Here is a 19,761-nt window from a genome sequence, read left to right as displayed (position 1 = left end):
GTTAATATTTTTTACCCCTTAAAACACCCCTCAGTTGTGCTGTTAAACTCAAAATAAAAATACTTTACAGTCCATTTATAATACTATAACCACCCCCTTAAATTTCCTCTAAATTGTCTTAATTTAAAGTTAAGGGAGTTTAACAGTAAAGACAACAAATAGCTGGAAGTGATAGCTCTCCTTACATCTGATATCAGAACAGCTGTGTGTCTCATAAAGGATCTGATGCCTGTGTCATTAACATGTAATTTACTGCCCACCTGTGGCAGGCCATTGACTCTGGAAGCTAGCTAGTTTGACCCAAAGTACATTCCTGAACAGCTGTCGCTTCATTTTCTGACATCTTCATGGGCGTGACTGTGTCCTGTTGATAAAGGTTGGGCTTGTCAGAAAGGGGAGCAACTTTTCTTGAATGTTTGCACATTGTGGATGATCCTGGGACCTTTGACAGGTGACTAGCTAAAGCTAGCTACAGACAAGAGGGGGTGGCTGGTTCTTCAGCTTGGCTCACCTATCTGTTAAAGTCACAAATCACTATTACACATGACACAGTTTTTATATTCCACTGTATTAATGACATTATGAATCAACATAGCTGCTTTCATTCTCTCATTCTTCTTTATGCATCAGAACAAGCTGTAAAGAAAACATCTGATATTATCATTTTATAAAGTAGTTGTGTTTAGAGATTGACGTCATCCCCATTCACAGTGTTGGTAATAACTTTTGGGGTTCCTCAGTGTTCTATTCTTGCTCCTTTATATTTTCAGTTTACATGATGATCCATGAACCATCAGAGCTGTTGGATGAACCCGTCTGGGAGTCCCAAGAGGAAAAAGTTGCTGTTGTACACTGTTGCTTACAAGTCCCCATGCATTCCAGATGGCATCTTCATTATTCACAACCAAGTTTTTTAAGTCAGTTTGTCTGTGCCTTCTATCAAACTCAGCTGTAACTAAGAAGAGGCACCATGTGAGCACAATGTAGACTAAGATAAGAAAACATCCAAAACTACACCAGATCAGACCTTACACTCAAAAAGGTCATGTAAATGATATGATTGTCATGTAAGAGTTACTTTGTATTTTCAGTAGTTGGCGCTGTGAATATAGTGTAATATTAGTATGCAGATGTCTTCAGTGTCAGACTGTCATCAAACATGTAAAATTTGGGGAAGATTGGGCAAAGTATCACAGAGTTATAAACCACTTCCTATATTTCCATTATGTGGCGCTATGAGTATTACTAAAGATGAGCATGTAGATGTGTTCAGGGTGGGAGTCTCATCAAACTTATAAAGTTTTGGCTTGTTTGGACAATGGATGCTGGAGTTATAGCAACTTCCTGTTTCATGCCGAAGGATCGAAAGTCGCTGTGCTGCCACGGGCAGGCCCTTTTAACGAAGACTCAAAAGCTCTGCACTGTAGAATTGCACTGGTCTGAAGATGACAATAAAGCAACCATGATCTTGGAATTAGACAATACGTCACGGACATAAAGCCACTTCCTGTTACATATTTGACATGCCGCCAGAGCGACGCCTTTAAGTGAAAACTCAAAACTGACATCCATGAAGCATCAGCATATTCAACAAATTATTTTCTGACCGTTTTATTGAGTGCCAGGTCAACTCTCTAGGAATAATAAATGAAAAAGTAAATCATAATACCACATATTGCCTAGAGGTGGTGCTATAAATACTACTAAATATGGACATATAGGTGTGTTCAAGGCAAGGACTTTTATTAGATTAGATTAGATTAGATTAGATTAACTTTATTTATCCCACAACTGGGAAATTCATTTACCACAGCAGAAAAATAAACATCTATAGAATAAACATCTATGGAAATATACATCAAAAATACACCAAATATACACTAATAAATACAATATACACAATACACACGATATGTACATGAAAAAGTGCAAGTTTGCACATGGTCAGGAAGAGCAGGAGTTGTGGAGTCTGACAGCTGCTGGAATGAAGGACCTGCGGAACCTCTCCTTCTTACAGCGAGGATGTAAAAGTCTGCTGCTGAAGAAGTTACTCAGAGATCCTACAGTGTCATGCAGAGGGTGAGAGTTATTGTTCATGATGGATGTCAGCTTAGCTAACATCCTCTTGTCACCTACTTTCTCAATGGAGTCTAGGGGGCAGCCCAGGACAGAGCTCGCTTTCCGGATTAGTTTGTTGAGCCTCTGCCTATCCCTGTCAGTGCTGCCCCCTCTCCAGCAGACCACAGCGAAGGAGATGGCTGAGGCCACCACAGAGTCGTAGAAGGTCCTGAGGAGAGCCCCACACAGGAGGACCTCAGTCTCCTCAGCAGGTGAAGGCGACTCTGACCCTTCTTATAGAGAGCGTGGGTGTTGGTGGACCAGTCCAGTTTGTTGTTCAGGTGAACCCCCAGGAACTTGTAGTTCTCCACCACCTCGATGTCCAGTCCCTGGATGTTCACTGGTGTGAAGTGGGATGTCTTCCGCCTGGGGTTCACAATCATCTCCTTTGTTTTGCTGGCATTAAGCTGAAGCTGGTTGATCTTGCACCAGCTGACAAAGTCCCCGATGACTGTCCTGTATTCCTGTTCATTTCCCTCCGAAACACACCCAACAATGGCTGTGTCGTCAGAGAACTTCTGGACGTGGCAGTGTGTGGTGTTGTGTGTGAAGTCCGAGGTGTACAGGGTGAAGAGAAAAGGGGAGAGCACCGTACCCTGGGGCGCACCTGTACTGCAGAGCACCACAGCAGACACACAGTGACGAAGCCTCACGTACTGTGGTCTGTTGGTGAGGTAGTCTATCATCCATGCAGCCAGGTAATGGTCCACTCCCACACTTTCCAACTTCACTCTGAGCAGTGGCGGCAGGATCGTGTTGAAAGCACTAGAAAAGTCAAAAAACATGACCCTCACAGTGCTCCCACTGTCCTCCAGGTGTAGCAGTGATCTATGCAGTAGGTAGATCACTGCATCGTCCACCCCAACACTAGGCCGGTAAGCAAACTGCAGGGGGTCCAGCTGTGTGCTCACCAGTGGTCTCACGTGACTCAGGATGATCCTCTCCAAAGTCTTCATCAGGTGAGAGGTCAAGACAACAGGCCTGAAATGGTTAGGCTCCTTTTTCACATAAAAAACTAGCATGCTGGAGTTATAGCAAGTTGAATTTTCATGGCGAAGGACCGAAATTCGCCATGCCGCCACAGGCAGGCTGTTCCATGAAAAGTCACAGTTTTAACTACAGCGCAATCAAGTTGTTAAGCATTTCCTGAACATGTTTGGATCATGATTGGATCAACCTACTATGAGTAGTAGTAGTATATCAAAATGTAAAACATGACACTTCCTGTTTCCACAAGGGGGCACTATGAGTATCACTGAATATGAGCATATGAGTGTGTTCAGGGCGGGACTCTTATGACACAGAAAGGTTGAGGCAGCTTGGACAACTTGTGTTGGAATGAGAGGGAGTTTCATTTTTCATGGAGAAGGATCGAAATTCGTCATGCCATCAGGGGCGGGTCCTACAGCGAAAACTCAAAAGCTTAGCTATATAACATCACAAAGGTCTTATTTTGAGGCTGACCACAGATTATGTCGATCTGATGAATTCCCTAGGAGGAGTTCGTTAAAGTACGTGACCCCAAATCGAAAAAAACGGCGGCAAAATTGCAAATTGAATTCAAATGGCTGACTTCCTCTTTGGTTGAGGGTATGGGCGCAAGAGGCTTTTTTGTAAGTCTTGGCATGATACATGTGCATACCGACTTTCGTGCATGTAGGTTAAACCATGGGTATAGGAAAGGCCTTCTTGAAATTTTCTAGGTGGCGCTGTTGAGCCATTTTGCCACGCCCATGTGTAAGACCCATAGGCTACCAGATGTAAATTTTCACCAGGCGTGTGTAAAGTTTCATGACTTCATTACTTTTGAATTTAGGAAAGGCCTCAAAAAGGCGATTTACTTCATGGAAGGAAAACAAGAAGAAGAATAAAAAGCGCTATTTCAATAGGGTCCTCGCACCCTTTGGTGCTCAGGCCCTAATAATAAAACTGTCTTATTCTTGTTTTAAGGATTCTTTCAAAATAAACGATAGAGGCTTTTGTTGTAATAACAGACCGGAAGTTGAGAGTGTTGCCTCTTGAGAACTTGGCTGCGGTGTTCATGACGTTTACTGGTGAATATTCCTGTCGTGTCTACGAACTTTACAGAGGAATATTTACAGGAATATTCTGGGCAGTTAGCGGGCTGATATCGACTTCCCGTGTCAGCAGTGCAACAGAACGTGTAGCTTCGGTGAGTGAAGTAAAAGGCTGACACGCAGAGTTACGGAGTTCACCTCCGGCAACCATAACAAAGAGGAGGCGTGTGTCTATCCACTCCAGGAGCCGGGAACCGCTATCAGCGGGGAGCTAACACCGTGTCACGGTCCGCTGGCTGTTTGCTACTTCATGCGACAGTCAAATGGCCCTGCTACCGTTCATCGAGTGTTAGCTGGCCTGGCTCAGTCTGTGAGCATGGGAGACGATAACGGAGTTAACGGGGACCTGAACGCCAACCTGAGGTGCCAGAGTACCGGCGACCCACAGCTGGACAACGCGGTGCACCAGTGGCTAACATGGGACAAAGTGAGTGTCTATCCGCCTGTCAGCTAGGAAGTACTGGGGAAACCAGCGTAAACCCGGTCTGTCCTGCTGTGCGTGCATGACTGTGCGGAGGGAACGTCACACCAGACTTCCCTGAGAAATCTGGCATTTTATGTTGACATTGCATTTTGGCGAACACGTGTGGTAAAATTGATGTAAGCTACTGTATTTAATATATAATCACGATCGTCTCGTAAAATCGGTATATAAATAACCTAATATAAGTAATAATTATTTAGTAAAGCAGCGTCATTTTTCATAGAAGTGAAACTTTGTGAGCAGTTAAACGATGCTCCAGCTGCGTTGAAGGCGCGTGGGAATAGCTGGCGCAGCAACTACAAAACATAACATTTAATTTAATTTAAATAACGGCATATATATTGGTGCCGTATGCCGTATTTACCACCAGAAACAGCCATTTCAGGACATATATCAAGTCATGTTTCTTATTGCCGTTAATTGTGTCGACATGCAAGAAAATCTAAAATTACGAGGTATTACATGGGAGATCTGAAAACGACACACCCGCATCTGTGGGTTGTTTTCAGATGAGAGTCTCACCGGGGTTAGAGAGTGTATGTTGCCCGCAGTGCGGCTCTGCAGGCCAGCTGGCAGTCAGGAACACCGGAGGCTCTGGGTCGTTATGGAGGTTAGCTTTATGGGTTATCAAGCAGCATGACACAGCTCATTCACTCTGTTTGGCACAAGTGACCAGAAAAGGTCTGTACAGGTGGTGAAACTTCTGTTAAAATGATGAGCCAGCCGTTAATCATCTGGATACCACAGACTGAATCAGCTGGTTCAGATCCTCCACCATCCACCTGCTGAATCTGACTCAAATATGAGCCTTTTAATAGCTCTTTAAAGCAACACAAGGTAAATTTAATTATAGACTGATATTCATACACGAAGCAGCTTCATGGAAGGGAAGAGAAACTTTAAAAGAAAATATTGACATAATTAAAACATTTGATTTTTTTAGTTTAACATAATCAGACAGTTCTGATACATAGATGAATGTAAAGACATAAAAATAGCAGGATTTTAATTCTGCTGTGACACACTGAAGCCAATGTCAGGTAAACCAGTAAGCAGGTCATTATAGCAGTCTAACGGACTGAAGGTAATGAAGGTATTTGTTCGTTGTTCCAGGTCAGCTGAGGCTTTCTTTAATTTTCCTGGGTGGGAGAAAGAACATATCTGTGTGAACATTCAGAGGTTTGGTTTCTAGTCTTCCTCAGTTATGCAGATGACACACATATTTATACCAGGTGACCAGGTGCACTGAACAAACCAGTGACTGCAGAGATCAAAGCTTCCTCCACTTGAACAAAAATGAAACTGAAATAACTGTTTTAAGATGAAGATTGAAAGTCAGTGTTCAGCTTCAGACATTAACTACCACAAACCAGGTCAGAGATCTGCCTGTAGTCCTGGAATCATACCAACATTCAGTCGCCAGAAGAATATATGAAGAACTAAAGGAATTAGCTCATAGTGGTATTTAGAAAAACCTGTTCATGTGTTTATCTGAAGTAGACTTGACTACTGTTGCGCTGTCTTTACTTGTCTCAGGTCAGACACCTGCAGCTGATTGAGAGTCCTCATTTAGACCACATAAGTCCAGTTCTCAAGTGTTTACATTGGCTTCATGTTTGTCAAAGAATGAATGATTAAAACACTCAGGAATGGTTGATTTCTGATCTACTTCTTTATTCTCAACAGTCCAGACCTCCCAGGTGGTCTGGACAATGTCTGCTTATTATTACCGGAGTCCAAAGTAAACCTGGAGTAGCAGCTGAGTTTTTAGCTCCGAAATCAGGACTGAAGACTTTGGGAACATTTATTCATGTCTCTCACTGCAGCTGTTCTGTCATTTTTATTCTACTTTTTAATTCGTCTTATTCTATTTTAGCTCATTTCCATCTTTCTTTAACCTGCCTCATGTCTCTTGTCTTAATACCTGTTCTGTCCTATGTAAGGCCCTTTGAACTGTCTCTTTGTGGACGTGCCTTCACTGCTGCAGTAGAGTCCTTCCTCTTACTATCACATCCAGGGTGCCGCTTGTAAATCCAAGCTCTAAATTAAGGCTGCAGCTAACTATTGTTTTCATTATTGATTAATCCACTAATCACTGTGATCGGATGTCACATAACAGACCACAGGTTAATATCAGGTGGAGATTTAGCCTGCTGCAGTCGTCATGGCAAAAGAAACACAAAGAGATGTCAGTTGCCACCTGGTGGCGCTGATGCATCAGTTCAGGGTTTCCAGTGTTAATTAATGATATGAAAACGTGAGGATTGTACAGAAAATGTTGAGATTTTTTCCTCTATTAATTTATTTATATATTTATACACACATGCCCACTCTGATTTCAGAGGTGTGTGTTTTTAAAGGTCATGGCTGCCATGAATGTTGATGACCTCCACTGTAAATGTCAGCCGCCTGGAAAAGGCAGCACACTCAGACACACACCAGGCTGAGTGAGTTATTCACTGTTATCCTTTACACTGTGATCTCTTCATGTAATCATATGATCTCCAGAGTCATGTAGAAACATGCTGCTTCACAGTTTTCTGGTCTGATTCAATAATCAGTTAGTTTTTGACCAAGTTTTTGACCAAAGTCTGTCAATCAGATGTGAAACACTGACAACACATGTTTTTTTAGATTCATAAGATCTGGGCGTTTGATTCAGTGAGATAATTAAAACCTTTACAAGATTTCAACTTCGCAACATTAGATATGTCCACTGTGTGTTGGCCAATTAGCACTTATTATTTAGAGTTGTCTTCACCACAAACAGCATTCAATGTTCCAGTATGTTTTCAGCATTTTCACTCATTATCTTAAATTTAGAACATTTTTATCATTTTTATTGTAATTCTGTTGTTGATACTAATTTAATTCCCTGTGAAGTTTCCTTACTAAAATTTACAAGATGATTTTTCATCTGTAAAATGTCCCAGAACATGTATTAGCTACACTTGGCCCTTATTTAGCATTCATAATGAGTATAGAAATATACTGAAGTAAATAACTGCAGATAATGAACGTTGAACAGGTCATAATGTAGTTGTGATCAGATCTCAGTGTTTATTAATGTCCTTTGTTCTTTAAGAGCTGTAACTCCTCTTGTAAACAGATAGTAACCAATAATATATTAAAACACAGCAGAATAATATAAAATATGTGGAACAAATATTGAACATTGATAAACACTTCAACTTGTTTTTATAACTGATGTATACTCTGGTATAAACCAATTATTACATTTTTATATACTGATCATTCAGATCAATAGGGGGGACTTTACAAGTGTGACACTCCGTGTCAGTCTCCAGCCTGCTTTTTATTCTGTGATTTCTTCCCATTGGTTCCCTTTGAAGATGTAAATCTTTTATCAAAGTCACTAAATCATTAGAGAGGGTGCAGGATCAACTTTGACTTCTCAATAGATTTTCTTTTATCCTGGCATTGTAATTAATCATAGGGTGTGATGCAGACAAGGCAGCAGGCGAAGGTGGGGACCTCGGCATACTTTCTCCCAGTGTTGCAGACTGGTCGGAGGGACATGGAACGTCACCTCTCTGCTGGGGAAGGAGCCTGAGCTGGTGTGGGAGATGGAGTGGTACCAACTAGATGTAGTTGGGTTCACCCAGATGCATAGCATGGGCACTGGAACCAAACTCTGGAGGAGGGGCTGGACTCTCCTTTTCCAGAGTTCCCCAGAGTGACAGCCCCCAGGTGTGTGTGGGGATACTCACAAGCCCCTGGTTGAGAACCGCTGTGTTGGAGTTCTCCCCATTAGAGGGTCGCCTCTATGTGACTGCAGGTCACTGAGGGGAAGGCTCTGACTGTTGTGTGTGCTTCTGCACCAAATAATAGCTCAGAATATCAGGCCTTCTTCGAGTCTCTGCGTGGGGTCCTGGAAATGGTTCCGCCTGCGGACTTTATAATTCTGCTGAGGAACATCAACACTCATTTGGGTAACAACGGAGAAACCTGGAGGGGCATGATTGAGAGGAGTGGTGCTTTGTTAATGCTTTGTTCGTGCCCCTCCGCCTCCCGACAAAATTATAGTAGGCCTACTTGTTTTCTCGGTATTCGGTGGATTTGATGTTTGTAATGCAATGTAGTGGCGCTGTATCATAATCTGTGCATCAGGCAGAGCCCTCTGAAATTTCCAAAGAAGAAGAATATGAACGTGCTGGATTTTCTGCCTGCGGAAGGAAGCGGCGACCTGATTTTGCTGCTATTCAAACAAGTGAATATTATCTCTTTTACACCCAAGCACCACACCCAGCTTCTTGAAAAGTTTCCCTAAATTAACGCTACATCCCATGTTTTTTTGCAGAAATGTCTCAAATCACAGATTACTTTAAAAAGTTTGTGAGGAGGATAATCACGAGGACAGGTGAAACCGTGCAGAGTGCGGACATCATTAGTTCTTCTAATATGGGAAAAAAAGTTAATTCATGTTACTGACGAGATACGGTTAATTTGTCACTGAAAGAAGGCCTAGTTCTCAGCCACAAGTGGAAGGTGCAGATGGAGGAGAGGATCAGAGCACGAGAGAGGAGTCAAGGCGAGATTACCAAGTCTTTAGGAGTGTATTAACAAGTGTATTGAAGCCGACAATTACATGATTTTAACCTCACTTTTTATTCATTTTCGGTCGTACAGCTTAGTACCACCCCCGCCTAATTTTTGACCAGGAAAAACCCTGTAGTTTGGCCATAACAAACACCATGTGCGAACATAAGGTAGCTCACAAGTGTACATGGTACCGGAGCACCTTAGGCCAAACATCAATGATTGACTTTGTGGTTGTATCATAAGATCTGCAGCTGTATATCTTGGACACTCAGGTGAAGAGAGGGGCAGAGCTGTGAACTGATCAGCACATGGTGGTGAATTGCATCAGATGGCAGGGAAGGCTGCCAGACAGACCTGGCAAACCCAAATGTGTAGTGAGGGTGAACTGGGAATTTTTGGAGGCCCCTGTCTGTGTCTTGTATGTCTTATACAGTATGTCTTCAACTCACACTTCTGGTAAAATTTCTCATGCATCCCATGAGAGGTTGGGGAGATAGAGTCCGGGTATGCCATGTTTTATAGCCTCCATTGCAGAGGCAACTGGTAGGAGCTGTGGCGTCAGGGTCATTGGTGCCTGTTGAGGTTGCAACGTAAGAACCCACTGGTGGACACCAGAGGTGAGGGAAGCTGTCAAGCTGAAGAAGGAGGCCTTTCGGGCTTGGTTGGCCCAGGGGTCCCCAGAAGCAGCAAATAGGTACCCCAGCAGCCAGAAGGGCTGCAGCTTCAGCCGTCACAGAAGCAAAAACTAAACTAAGCCAAAGGTGTGGCAGGATTCAGGGAGGCTGTGGAGGAGGACTTTCATTTGTCCACTAGAAAGTTCTGGCAAACCATTCAGCGACTCAGGAAGGAGAAGCAGGGCTTGACTCAGGTTGTGACCCGGACTGGAGATTCCGTTGGGCGATGAAAAGAACACCTTGCTCCTGAACCCGGTTAGCCCTGGCAGAGGTCGTTCCAGTAGTCAAGAAACTCCTCAGTGGAAAAGTGCCTGGTGTAGATGAGATTTGCCCTGAGATGATGAAGGCTTGGGACATTGTTGGGCTGTAATGGCTGACACACCTCTTCAGTGCTGCATGGAGCGCGGGGACAGTACCTGTGGAGTGACAGATCGGGATGGTGGTTTCCATTTTTAAAAAAGGGGACCGGAGGGTGTGCTCCAATTATCAAGGTATAACATTGCTCAGCCTCCCTGGGAAAGTTTTGTCCAGATTGTTGGAAAGGAGGCTCCGACTGATTGTCAAACCTCAGCTAAAGGAGGAGCAATGCAGATTCTGTGGGACAGTGGACCAGCTCTTTACCTTTGCGATAGCGCTGAGGGGGGCATGGGAGTTTGGCCATCCAGTTTTCATGTGTTTTGACTTGTAGAAGGTTTGTGACTGTGTCCCCCAGGGGGCTCTGTGGGGGGTACTGTGGGATTATGGGGTACCAGGCACATTCTTACAAGCCATTCTGCCCTAGGGAGAGCTGGGTCTGTATTCATGGCACAAAGTCAAACACGTTTTCACCATTCAGTGAGTTTTCAGTGAGTATTGGACTCCTCCAAGGTTGTCCCTGTTTGTGATATTCATGGACAGGATCTCAAGGCACAGCCAAGGTGAAGAGTGTGTCCGCTTTGAGAACCTCAGAATTGCTTCTTGGCTTTCACAGATATGGTGGTGTTGTCTTTATCAGAACGTGACCTCCAGTGCTCACTGGGACAGTTTGCAGCCAAGTGTGAAGTGGCCAGGACACCTCCAAGTCTGAGGCCATGGTTGGGGGACTGAGAAATGGGGGACTGCTCCCTCCAGGTTGGGGGTGAGTTGGTGCCCCATGTCAAGGAGTTCAAGTTTCCCCCGTTCTTGCTCACAAGTGAGGGTAAGATGGAGCGGGAGATTGACAGTTGGATCAGTGCATCATGTTGTACCAGACCCTTGTGGTGTAGAGACAGCTGAGCTAGAAGGCAAATCTCTCAATTTAACAGTTGATCTTTGTTCCAACCCTCACCTATGCTAAGGAACTCTGGGTAGTGACCAAAAGAATGAGATTGCAGATTCAAGTGGATGAAATGGGATTCCTCCATAGGGTGTCTGGGCTCAGCATTGGAGACAGGAGGAGCTCGGACAGAGAAGCTCGGACATCTGGAGGGACATCTGCTATGCTTGCTGCTCCTTCACGTTGAAAAGAACCAGTTGAGGTGGTTTGGGCATCTGATTAGGATGCCTCCTGGGTGCCTTCCTTTGGAGGTTCTCTGGGCACGTCCAATTGGGAGAAGACCCCAGGGTACACCCAGAACTCACTGGAGGCATTACATATCCCATTTGGCCTGGGAACACCTCAGGATCCCCCAGGAGGAGCTGGAAAGTGTTCCTGGAAAAAGTGATGTCTGGAATACCCTGCTTAGCCTGCTGCCACCGTGACCTGACCCCAGATAAGCATAAGAAAATGGAGGGATGGATGTGATTAATCATGTCAGTCATGTCATGGTTGGAAATTTCAAAGCATAAAGTTTAAATATTTTGAGAAAAAAGATGTAATGTCATGTTTGAGGATCATGGTACAGTTACAGTCACAGGTACACAATGTCTCCAGGTTTTCATCCACTGGCTTCAAACACCAGCATGTGTCAGAACTGAGTGTGTTGAGTATGAGGCTCAGAGGAACCAGTTTGATCAGGTTCTGATGGATTTCTTCTCCTGTGGTGTAGAACCGGCGGACTCGGGCTCAGGTGGAGTCTCTGGTGGCAGTGGGTCGATTGGATGATCTGCGGTCGATACTCTGCAGCAGGATGAAATTTGGTACAGCTGGACTCAGAGCACCAATGGGAGCTGGATTCAACCGCATCAACGACCTCACCATCATCCAGTCCACACAGGTCAGACATAAAGTCCGACTTAAAATGATTAAATGTTTCTGGGTGTTTCATGGCCAACTAATGTTATATTTGACATCAAGTATGACATGAGTTAACAAGGGAGCCATGAAATTAAAGACTGATGTCTAACATGTTGTCTCTCTCTCCTCAGGGCCTGTTCTCCTATCTGTCCAGGTACTTTGCAGACTTCAAAAGCAGAGGAGTAGTTGTTGGTTTTGACACCAGAGGGCAGGAGGAGAGCGGCTGCAACAGTCAGAGGTCAGTGTCTGAATCCTAAAGTCGGCAGAGCATTTCATATTCAAATTTATAAAAGAATTGAGTAGAAACAGGACGGAGAGATGTACAGAGTGTGCCTCCCGAGTCTGCTGTGTCCTGACAAAGAGTTAGAGTTAACATCATGTAGAACTCTAACTCTAAAGATGTAAATATCACTACACCAGTCGATTACTTTGTCAAGGTAAAGGTTAACTCTGTGTTAACAGACTGTGTTTACAGCCCCCAGAATTGGTGATTTGTGGGTGTCAGTGGATGAGGACATTCCCATGTTTATGTTTCAGGTTGGCGAAGTTGACGGCTGCTGTGATCCTCAGCAGACATGTTCCTGTTCACCTGTTCTCCACGTTCGTCCCCACGCCATACGTGGTGAGCAAACTCTCCATCATCATCTCTCTGACTGGGTCTTAAACACACCTATCATCACCTCATCCTCAGCTGTGTGTCAGTATGACATCTGCTTTGTGTTTTTTTTTTTTTTTTTTCAGCCGTATGCTGTAAAGAAGCTCAGAGCAGCAGCTGGAGTGATGATCACCGCTTCACATAATCCTAAAGAAGACAATGGATACAAGGTCAGAGACCAGCACAGGTCTGACTGCATGTTAAACACTGCACAGGAAACAACCAGAGAAGATAGGTAATGGTATGGTAGATGGGAGATGACAGTAGAGGTTACTCTTTCACAGCTACATTTGACATACCTGTTACAGGAGGTTAATTGTGTTCAGTCTTACACCTGAGATCAAGCTCCACACAGGTCACCCTGTTCTCTGTGGATTGAGACCCTGTCTGTATCTGGACATGTTCCATCAGTAGCATCTCACAGTTTATATAACGTCACAATGTCCAAACAGCCTGGAGTCACTTCATCACCAACTGAGAAAAAGATTTCAGACATTTTTATGAATGAACTTTAGGACTAAGGCAAACTTGTTTTTACCACCAGGTTGTGTTTTGCTCAAGGTCAGTTTTTTCTTGTTTTGTTGTGCATGTGTGTGAATCTAGAAATCCCTCCTCATGCTCTGCATCTCTGCCTCCCTCTGCAGGTGTACTGGTGTAATGGCGCTCAGATATCCTCACCTCATGACAATGAGATCCTGAGGAGCATTGAGGAGCAGCTGGAGCCGTGGAGCGCCTCCTGCTGGGAGGAGGAGCTGGTGGAGAGCAGCTCCTTGAGGACCGACCCCCTGACCCAGATCAACAGCTGCTACATGGACGAACTCACCTCCCTCTGCTTCCACAGGTAAGAGCAGGCCGGGTTCACCTCTGCAGCCAATCCCCAGTCCTTTGTAACTAGTCTGGAAGTAGTCCCTGGACCTCTGGAAGTCCCTGGTTCTGGTGTTCACCCTCCCCTAGTTTACTCACTACTACACTGTCTCTCTGCAGCTCACATCCAGGTCCAGATTCAGGTGCTGGATTCTGGTGCTGGTCTACACAGCAGTGAAGGAAAATGGACATCTTTGCCTCAGGCTGAAAACCATATTTTCTCCTGTGTGTCTCAGGGACCTGAACAGCAGCTGTCCATTGAAGTTTGTCCACTCGTCCTTCCACGGCGTGGGACACGTCTTCGTACAGCAGGCCTTCCAGACCTTCGGCTTCGTTCCACCGATCCCCGTCCCCGAGCAGAAAGACCCCGACCCCAATTTCTCTTCAGTCCGCTGCCCAAACCCGGAGGAGGGAGAGTCTGTTCTGGTGAGAAACAGATCCCAGTTCTTCAAGTGATTTTTCAGATTCAGTAGATCTAGTTTTCTTCTCTTCTTTTTCTGTGTTACAGGAGCTTTCTCTGCTCCTTGCAGAGAGGGAAAATGCTTGCATTGTTCTGGCAACGGATCCTGATGCTGACCGTTTGGCTGTTGCAGAGAAGTCTGATGGGTAACTGTGATGTTTGCTCAAACACACTTCAGTCCAGAACCTGTCAGAGTTCAAAGCTAAAAGTAAACTAGAACGCTACAGGTGTATTTACCTGTGGTTGCCTGTTACAGGTGTATTTACCTGTAGCTCCCTGTGTTTCAGGTGTGGTTGGAAGGTGTTCACAGGTAACGAGCTGGCAGCTCTGCTGGGTTGGTGGATGTTCTTTAACTGGAGAGAGAACCACCCAGATCCAGCAGACACTCAGAAGGTTTACATGTTGGCCACCACAGTGTCCTCCAAAATCCTGCAGGCTTTCGCTCGTATCGAGGGGTTCCACTTTGAGGTGAGACAGTTCAGTCACATGTGGAAATATCTCATCAATGAACATTGATAATACTGGTACAAGGAGGAGGAGGATGATCTCCTGTCTCTGTGCTGAACAGGAAACTCTTCCAGGGTTTAAGTGGATTGGAAACAGGATGCACGAACTCACCAAAACAGGAAACACAGTCATTTTTTCCTTTGAGGAGTCGATTGGTAACTGAGCCTGTTTTTTTTGTTGTTGTTGTTGTTGTTGTCATCAGTAAGTAAAACACCAGAGACAACAGACAGAGTGACACTGTTCTCTCTGTGACATCAGGGTTCCTGTGCGGCAGCATGGTCCCAGACAAAGATGGCGTGAGCTCGGCGGCAGTCGTGGCTGAAATGGCCACTTACCTCCACACCAAGAACCTGAGCCTGAACCAGCAGCTGCACAACATCTACCAGATGTACGCTGCTCGATGTCAACATTTACATTTCATAGTTCTAGTCCTACAGGTTTAAAAATGTCCTGGTGCATTTAGTCACATTAAAGTATCGGTGCACTTGCATCCTCAGTATATTTAAATATACTGTAAATTTTGGTTATACCGCACCTATAATTAATGTTAATATTGTGGTAAAACCATGACAGTTTCCTGTAACTCTGCAGTTTGAAGTTTTCTTATTGATTCTAACTGTCTGGATTTGATTCAGTCCGATTTAAATTTAATTTAAATAAAAAATTAACTAAATTCTGGTTCAGTCTGTAGAATAAGAGAATGACATTGACATTGTTGGATCATTTAACATTTAACAGCAGAGGTTTAAAGTGTTTGTTCATATTGTATGTAAAGGCCAGAGTCAGTGAGGGATCATCTGTGACTGACACAGTCCAGGTAGAAAGGTGGTTTAGATCCTCGAGCAGGTTTCAGGGGCCTAGAAATAGTTTCAGGAATCCTTCCTTGTATGTTGTGATGATGATTGAACTCTGAGAAGTTTTCATCTCTGTTGATGCTTTCTGTCCCCAGGTATGGTTATCATGTGTCAAAAACCTCCTACGTCATCTGTAACGACCCGCCCACCATCAAGAAGATCTTCGGCCGGATCAGGAACTTTGGCGGTGAGGGTTCATACCCGGAGACGTGCGGGGGCGTCCAGATCATCCACATCAGAGATGTAACCACGGGATATGACAGCAGCCAGGCTGACCTCAGATCGGTGAGACATGAACAGAGAACAGTGTGAAGTGTCTCCACTGATGTGCTTCCTGTGACATCATGTGTCTCTGTGTGTTTCCTGTGAAGGTCCTCCCAGTGTCAAAGAGCAGTCAGATGATCACATTCACACTGCAGAACGGCATGGTGGCCACGCTGAGAACCAGCGGCACCGAACCAAAGATCAAGTATTACACTGAGTTCTGCGCTGCACCGGGGAAAAGGTCAGCTAACTCTCAAACACTGTTTACTGCCCACCTCATCCTCAGTCTGCTCTGTAACTGTAGTCTCAACTCAACTCAAATTGTAGTCCTAGGCTGTGGTCAAAAACTCTTTTTTTTCTCATGAAGGTTCAAACTGAGTGAAGTGAGCTGACGTATCTGAGCAGCAGCCATGATAAGAGCTGAGGAAAGGAGCTTCAATACTTCCTATCTTATCTCCTTTAGCAGAGGAAACACTGGACCTTCCTTTACCAAAGGAAAGGAGAAATACCTTCCCATAATTCCTTGCTGCAGCAGCATTTAAAGTGATGCATCATCGTAGTTTCACCACGACAGACTTACACACATGTAGAAACAACACAGCAGCTTTTTTATATTTGTGACACGATCCAGAACTGATGGAACTCCTTGTCTGACTGACTGACTCTCTTTAAATCCACTCAGGAGTCATGAAGAACAAGCAAATTGAATTTATAGTTAACAGTATCATCATCATAACAAAATACAATATTCTATACATAAATGTTGTTTCACTAAATCCCCTGCCATTGTGTTAAGCACTAAAAATGAATTTTCTCTACTTTGCTCTACTATACTCTTCACTATACAAATGTATAAAAATGTAAAAAGTGCAGGAAACTATAAACTTATGTCTGAATTTAATTTATTCTGATCTCTTGCTCAGCTCCCTATCTCTATTTAATTATTATTTTAATGGTTCAACTTTCTCTGTTTGTATTTTCCTTTCATGTCATCTTATTTCAACATTTCAATCCTGTTTGTTTTGTTTTCCGTAGTTAGGAAAGGAGAGTTAATTGTCCAGATGTTATCAATAAAGTAAACAGAAGATTAGTTTGAGTGCAGTCAGATTCTTTTCCAAAGTCCTTATGAATTCTCCTTCACAGCTTTCCCTCATATGATGTTTTCCATCGAGGTCGTGCCATCTAGCAGCCAAACCTACTAATGGCAGCAGCGCCGCCGGCACATAGTCGAACAGAACGGCTGCCACATTAATTACCGCACTCACCGACGTTACGTGGCAACTCCAAACAAGACGTGACAGAAATAACATTAACCAAACACTACATAACCTGAACTCAGGTAGGTCAACTCTGCAAAAGTCTGCTGAGGTGAAACCACAATCATTTGTCGTTTTAAATGTTCCTGCAGCAAGGAATTATGGGAAGGCATTGAAGCTCCTTTCCTCAGCTCTTATCATGGCTGCTGCTCAGATACGTCAGCTCACTCAGTTTGAACCTTCATGAGAAAAGAGTTTTTCGACTGCATTCTCTGACTGTGTCCAATTCAACCAGAGCGACCCTCTACCTGAGAAGGTGAAACTGTTCAGTTTCACGACAGGAAAACAAACATTGTCTTATTTCCCATGAGTATTGTGAGTCCTTGTGTCCAGTCCAGAGGCCTGTACTACGAAGCAAGTTCAATATACCCAGGATAACTTTTAGTTATCTGGGTTAACTGAACCTAACATTGTCCCTCCTGGACAACCTGTACTACGAAGCTGGTTACCAACTGGCTCAGTTAACCCTGGGTTTACCTGTCTGGTTATGAGCGCGTTCCTGTGAAAGAGGCGGAGTTTTTAGTTATACGCAACAACGTCTGAACCATGAATGAAGTTCTTAATATATGAGAAGAAACGCTGATACTTCCCGGTAAGTTCCGATATAGCAACGTTCACAATTATATTCAACAAGGTGAAATGAAAATATGATCACATGACTGGAACAGTTTTTAATGATGACATCATGATAATGAAATGATCGATCACCGTGGCTCCGTCCTCATCCTGCTCATCAAACGATAAATGACATCATGGCATTGTGGGCATGGCCTCTGTGACATCATCACTCTGTGTTGCAGTGATGTATCCAGTCTGGAGGAGGAGCTCAGGAAGGTGACGGCCGCTCTGGTCGACGAGTTCCTGGAGCCTGAGAAAAACCACCTGATTCGTCGCTTCGTTTAACCCTGCTTCCTTGTACCTTGTCCCTCCTGTGTTGTCATATCCTGTTTGTAGACAAATCGGAGCAGCAACTGCTTCACTCTGTGTCAGTTAGGTTCGTGTCGGACTGAAGACGTTTGATGTTAGAGACTGAAAAATCAATTAATTAGAAAAAGGAAAATGTATTCATTTCAATTTATTATGAATTATTTTTGTCATTATTACAAACCAGGGTTTTCAGTTTTAACAAGAAACTTTTGTTATTTTAAAATTTATCTTGTAACGTCAAGAAGTATTCTGTTATTTATTCAAAATAAACATTGTTATACAATAATAAGTTGGTTTGTTGTACAGAGATAGTTATTCTGATTTTGTGTAACAACAATAATATTTACTGATACAACAAAACGAGGTGATGTCATAACAAAAGTTATACAGACAATAATTTGGTTTGCTAGAAAAATAAACTTAAAACCATTTCATGATATAAGAAAAAAGACCAAATATTTTTTCTTCATGATTTTTAAAATATTTTTCCCTGTTATTCCAGATTCAGACTTGAGTAAAAATCTTGATTGTTTTTCTGGATGTTGGCTCATAGAAAAGTGAGAGTTAGTTTTTCCAAAAAAAAGATTTTTCTTTCCTTCAGTGTGCTCATTGAACTTGAACTGAAGAAATAACCAAAAAATAAAATAAGATCCAACAAACAAACTGAGAACCAAACAGTTTGTAACATAGAAAAGGTGAATATCAAGCGTGAATCATATTCATGAATATTTATATTCATAAAACCTCGTCTCACAGCAACTGAACGGATTTTAAACTGATCTAAAATCTCAACAAGATTTTATTGAAATATTAGAATTTATCCAATGAGTTCTCGGACCTCTGACTTCAGCCCAACATCAGCCGCACAGCAAGAGAGTCTGCAGTTCTCTGATTGGATGATTCTACAGCAGTGCACACTGGGAGTTGTAGTTGACATCGCTCTAAAGTTGTTACCAAAACTTAGTCATTGAGTTTATTACTGAAACAGATGATAAACTGTTTGGGTGTTGGACTGAAATGACGTTTGAAACTGTGACGTTATTGTTCTTGTTTTCTAGTATTTTATAGACCAAACAATAAATGAATGAATCAAAAAAATAATGGACTGATTAATCAAAAATCAAAACAAGTGTGAGCTGTGTCTGATGTTTTTTGTTTTTGTTTTTTGTCATTAAAGAACTTCCATACATGTGTGAGAGGGGGAATCAGCTCTTCATCTGTTTCCTTGTGTTGTTGATGTTTATCTGAGTCTGTGGCAATATTTATTTTTATACTCATTGAGATAAAAGATATTTATGTTGTACAGACGACGTGTTACATGTTGTGATGCAGTGTTCCATGTAGAGTCTGATATTTTGTTAAAGAAGCTGAAGCTGCCAATCATCTGTGGAACGCTTGAATCTGTTCAGTTCGGTCTGGTGAAAAGACGACAGAGTGAGACCTCTGTAGAGCTCACTGATCATTTGTGTTTTCACTGTTGCACCTTCAGTCATATAATAAAGAAAACAAAGATGCTGTTCATGTGGTTCTCTAATGATCTACCAATAAATCAAACAAAACTTTAAAATGTCTTTTGTTCATTTGTTATTGGTGAAAAGTTTTTCAGCAGGAAAAGCAACCAGAATAAAAACAAGTCAGATCAGCTGATCAAAGTGAAACCTTTGTTGTTCTTATTTCTGGTCCAGTTTTACATGAGTTTTTGCAGTATTTTTTCTTTTCTTATAAAATTACACATTTTTTCCTGATAAAACTGACTTTATTCGTTATGACTTTTAATATAATATGACTCGTAACATTATGATT

General features: G+C 43.0%; 2 protein-coding genes across 2 annotated transcripts; one reads left to right on the top strand and one right to left on the bottom strand.

Moving 5' to 3' along the window:
* Window positions 1–13: 13 nt before the first annotated feature.
* Window positions 14–6,071, bottom strand: LOC130167451 (uncharacterized). The gene is made up of 2 exons (XM_056373660.1): window positions 5,203–6,071; window positions 14–3,068 (listed from the first exon to the last, which is right to left on the bottom strand). The coding sequence occupies exon 2, from the start codon at window positions 2,901–2,903 to the stop codon at window positions 2,187–2,189; it is 717 nt and encodes a 238-aa protein (XP_056229635.1). The 5' UTR covers window positions 2,904–3,068; window positions 5,203–6,071; the 3' UTR covers window positions 14–2,186.
* Window positions 4,202–19,525, top strand: pgm2l1 (phosphoglucomutase 2-like 1). Its single transcript, XM_056373631.1, has 14 exons — window positions 4,202–4,623; window positions 11,924–12,091; window positions 12,243–12,349; window positions 12,649–12,733; window positions 12,853–12,936; window positions 13,411–13,607; window positions 13,867–14,056; window positions 14,139–14,236; window positions 14,378–14,558; window positions 14,659–14,752; window positions 14,856–14,985; window positions 15,547–15,736; window positions 15,823–15,956; window positions 17,832–19,525. The coding sequence occupies exons 1-14, from the start codon at window positions 4,447–4,449 to the stop codon at window positions 17,932–17,934; spliced, it is 1,938 nt and encodes a 645-aa protein (XP_056229606.1). The 5' UTR covers window positions 4,202–4,446; the 3' UTR covers window positions 17,935–19,525.
* Window positions 19,526–19,761: the final 236 nt, after the last annotated feature.

This window comes from Seriola aureovittata, chromosome 4 (assembly GCF_021018895.1).
Source record: "Seriola aureovittata isolate HTS-2021-v1 ecotype China chromosome 4, ASM2101889v1, whole genome shotgun sequence".
NCBI classification, from domain to species: domain Eukaryota; kingdom Metazoa; phylum Chordata; class Actinopteri; order Carangiformes; family Carangidae; genus Seriola; species Seriola aureovittata.
Note: the sequence above shows the minus strand (reverse complement) of the source record. Positions and strands in the feature narration are given on the sequence as shown.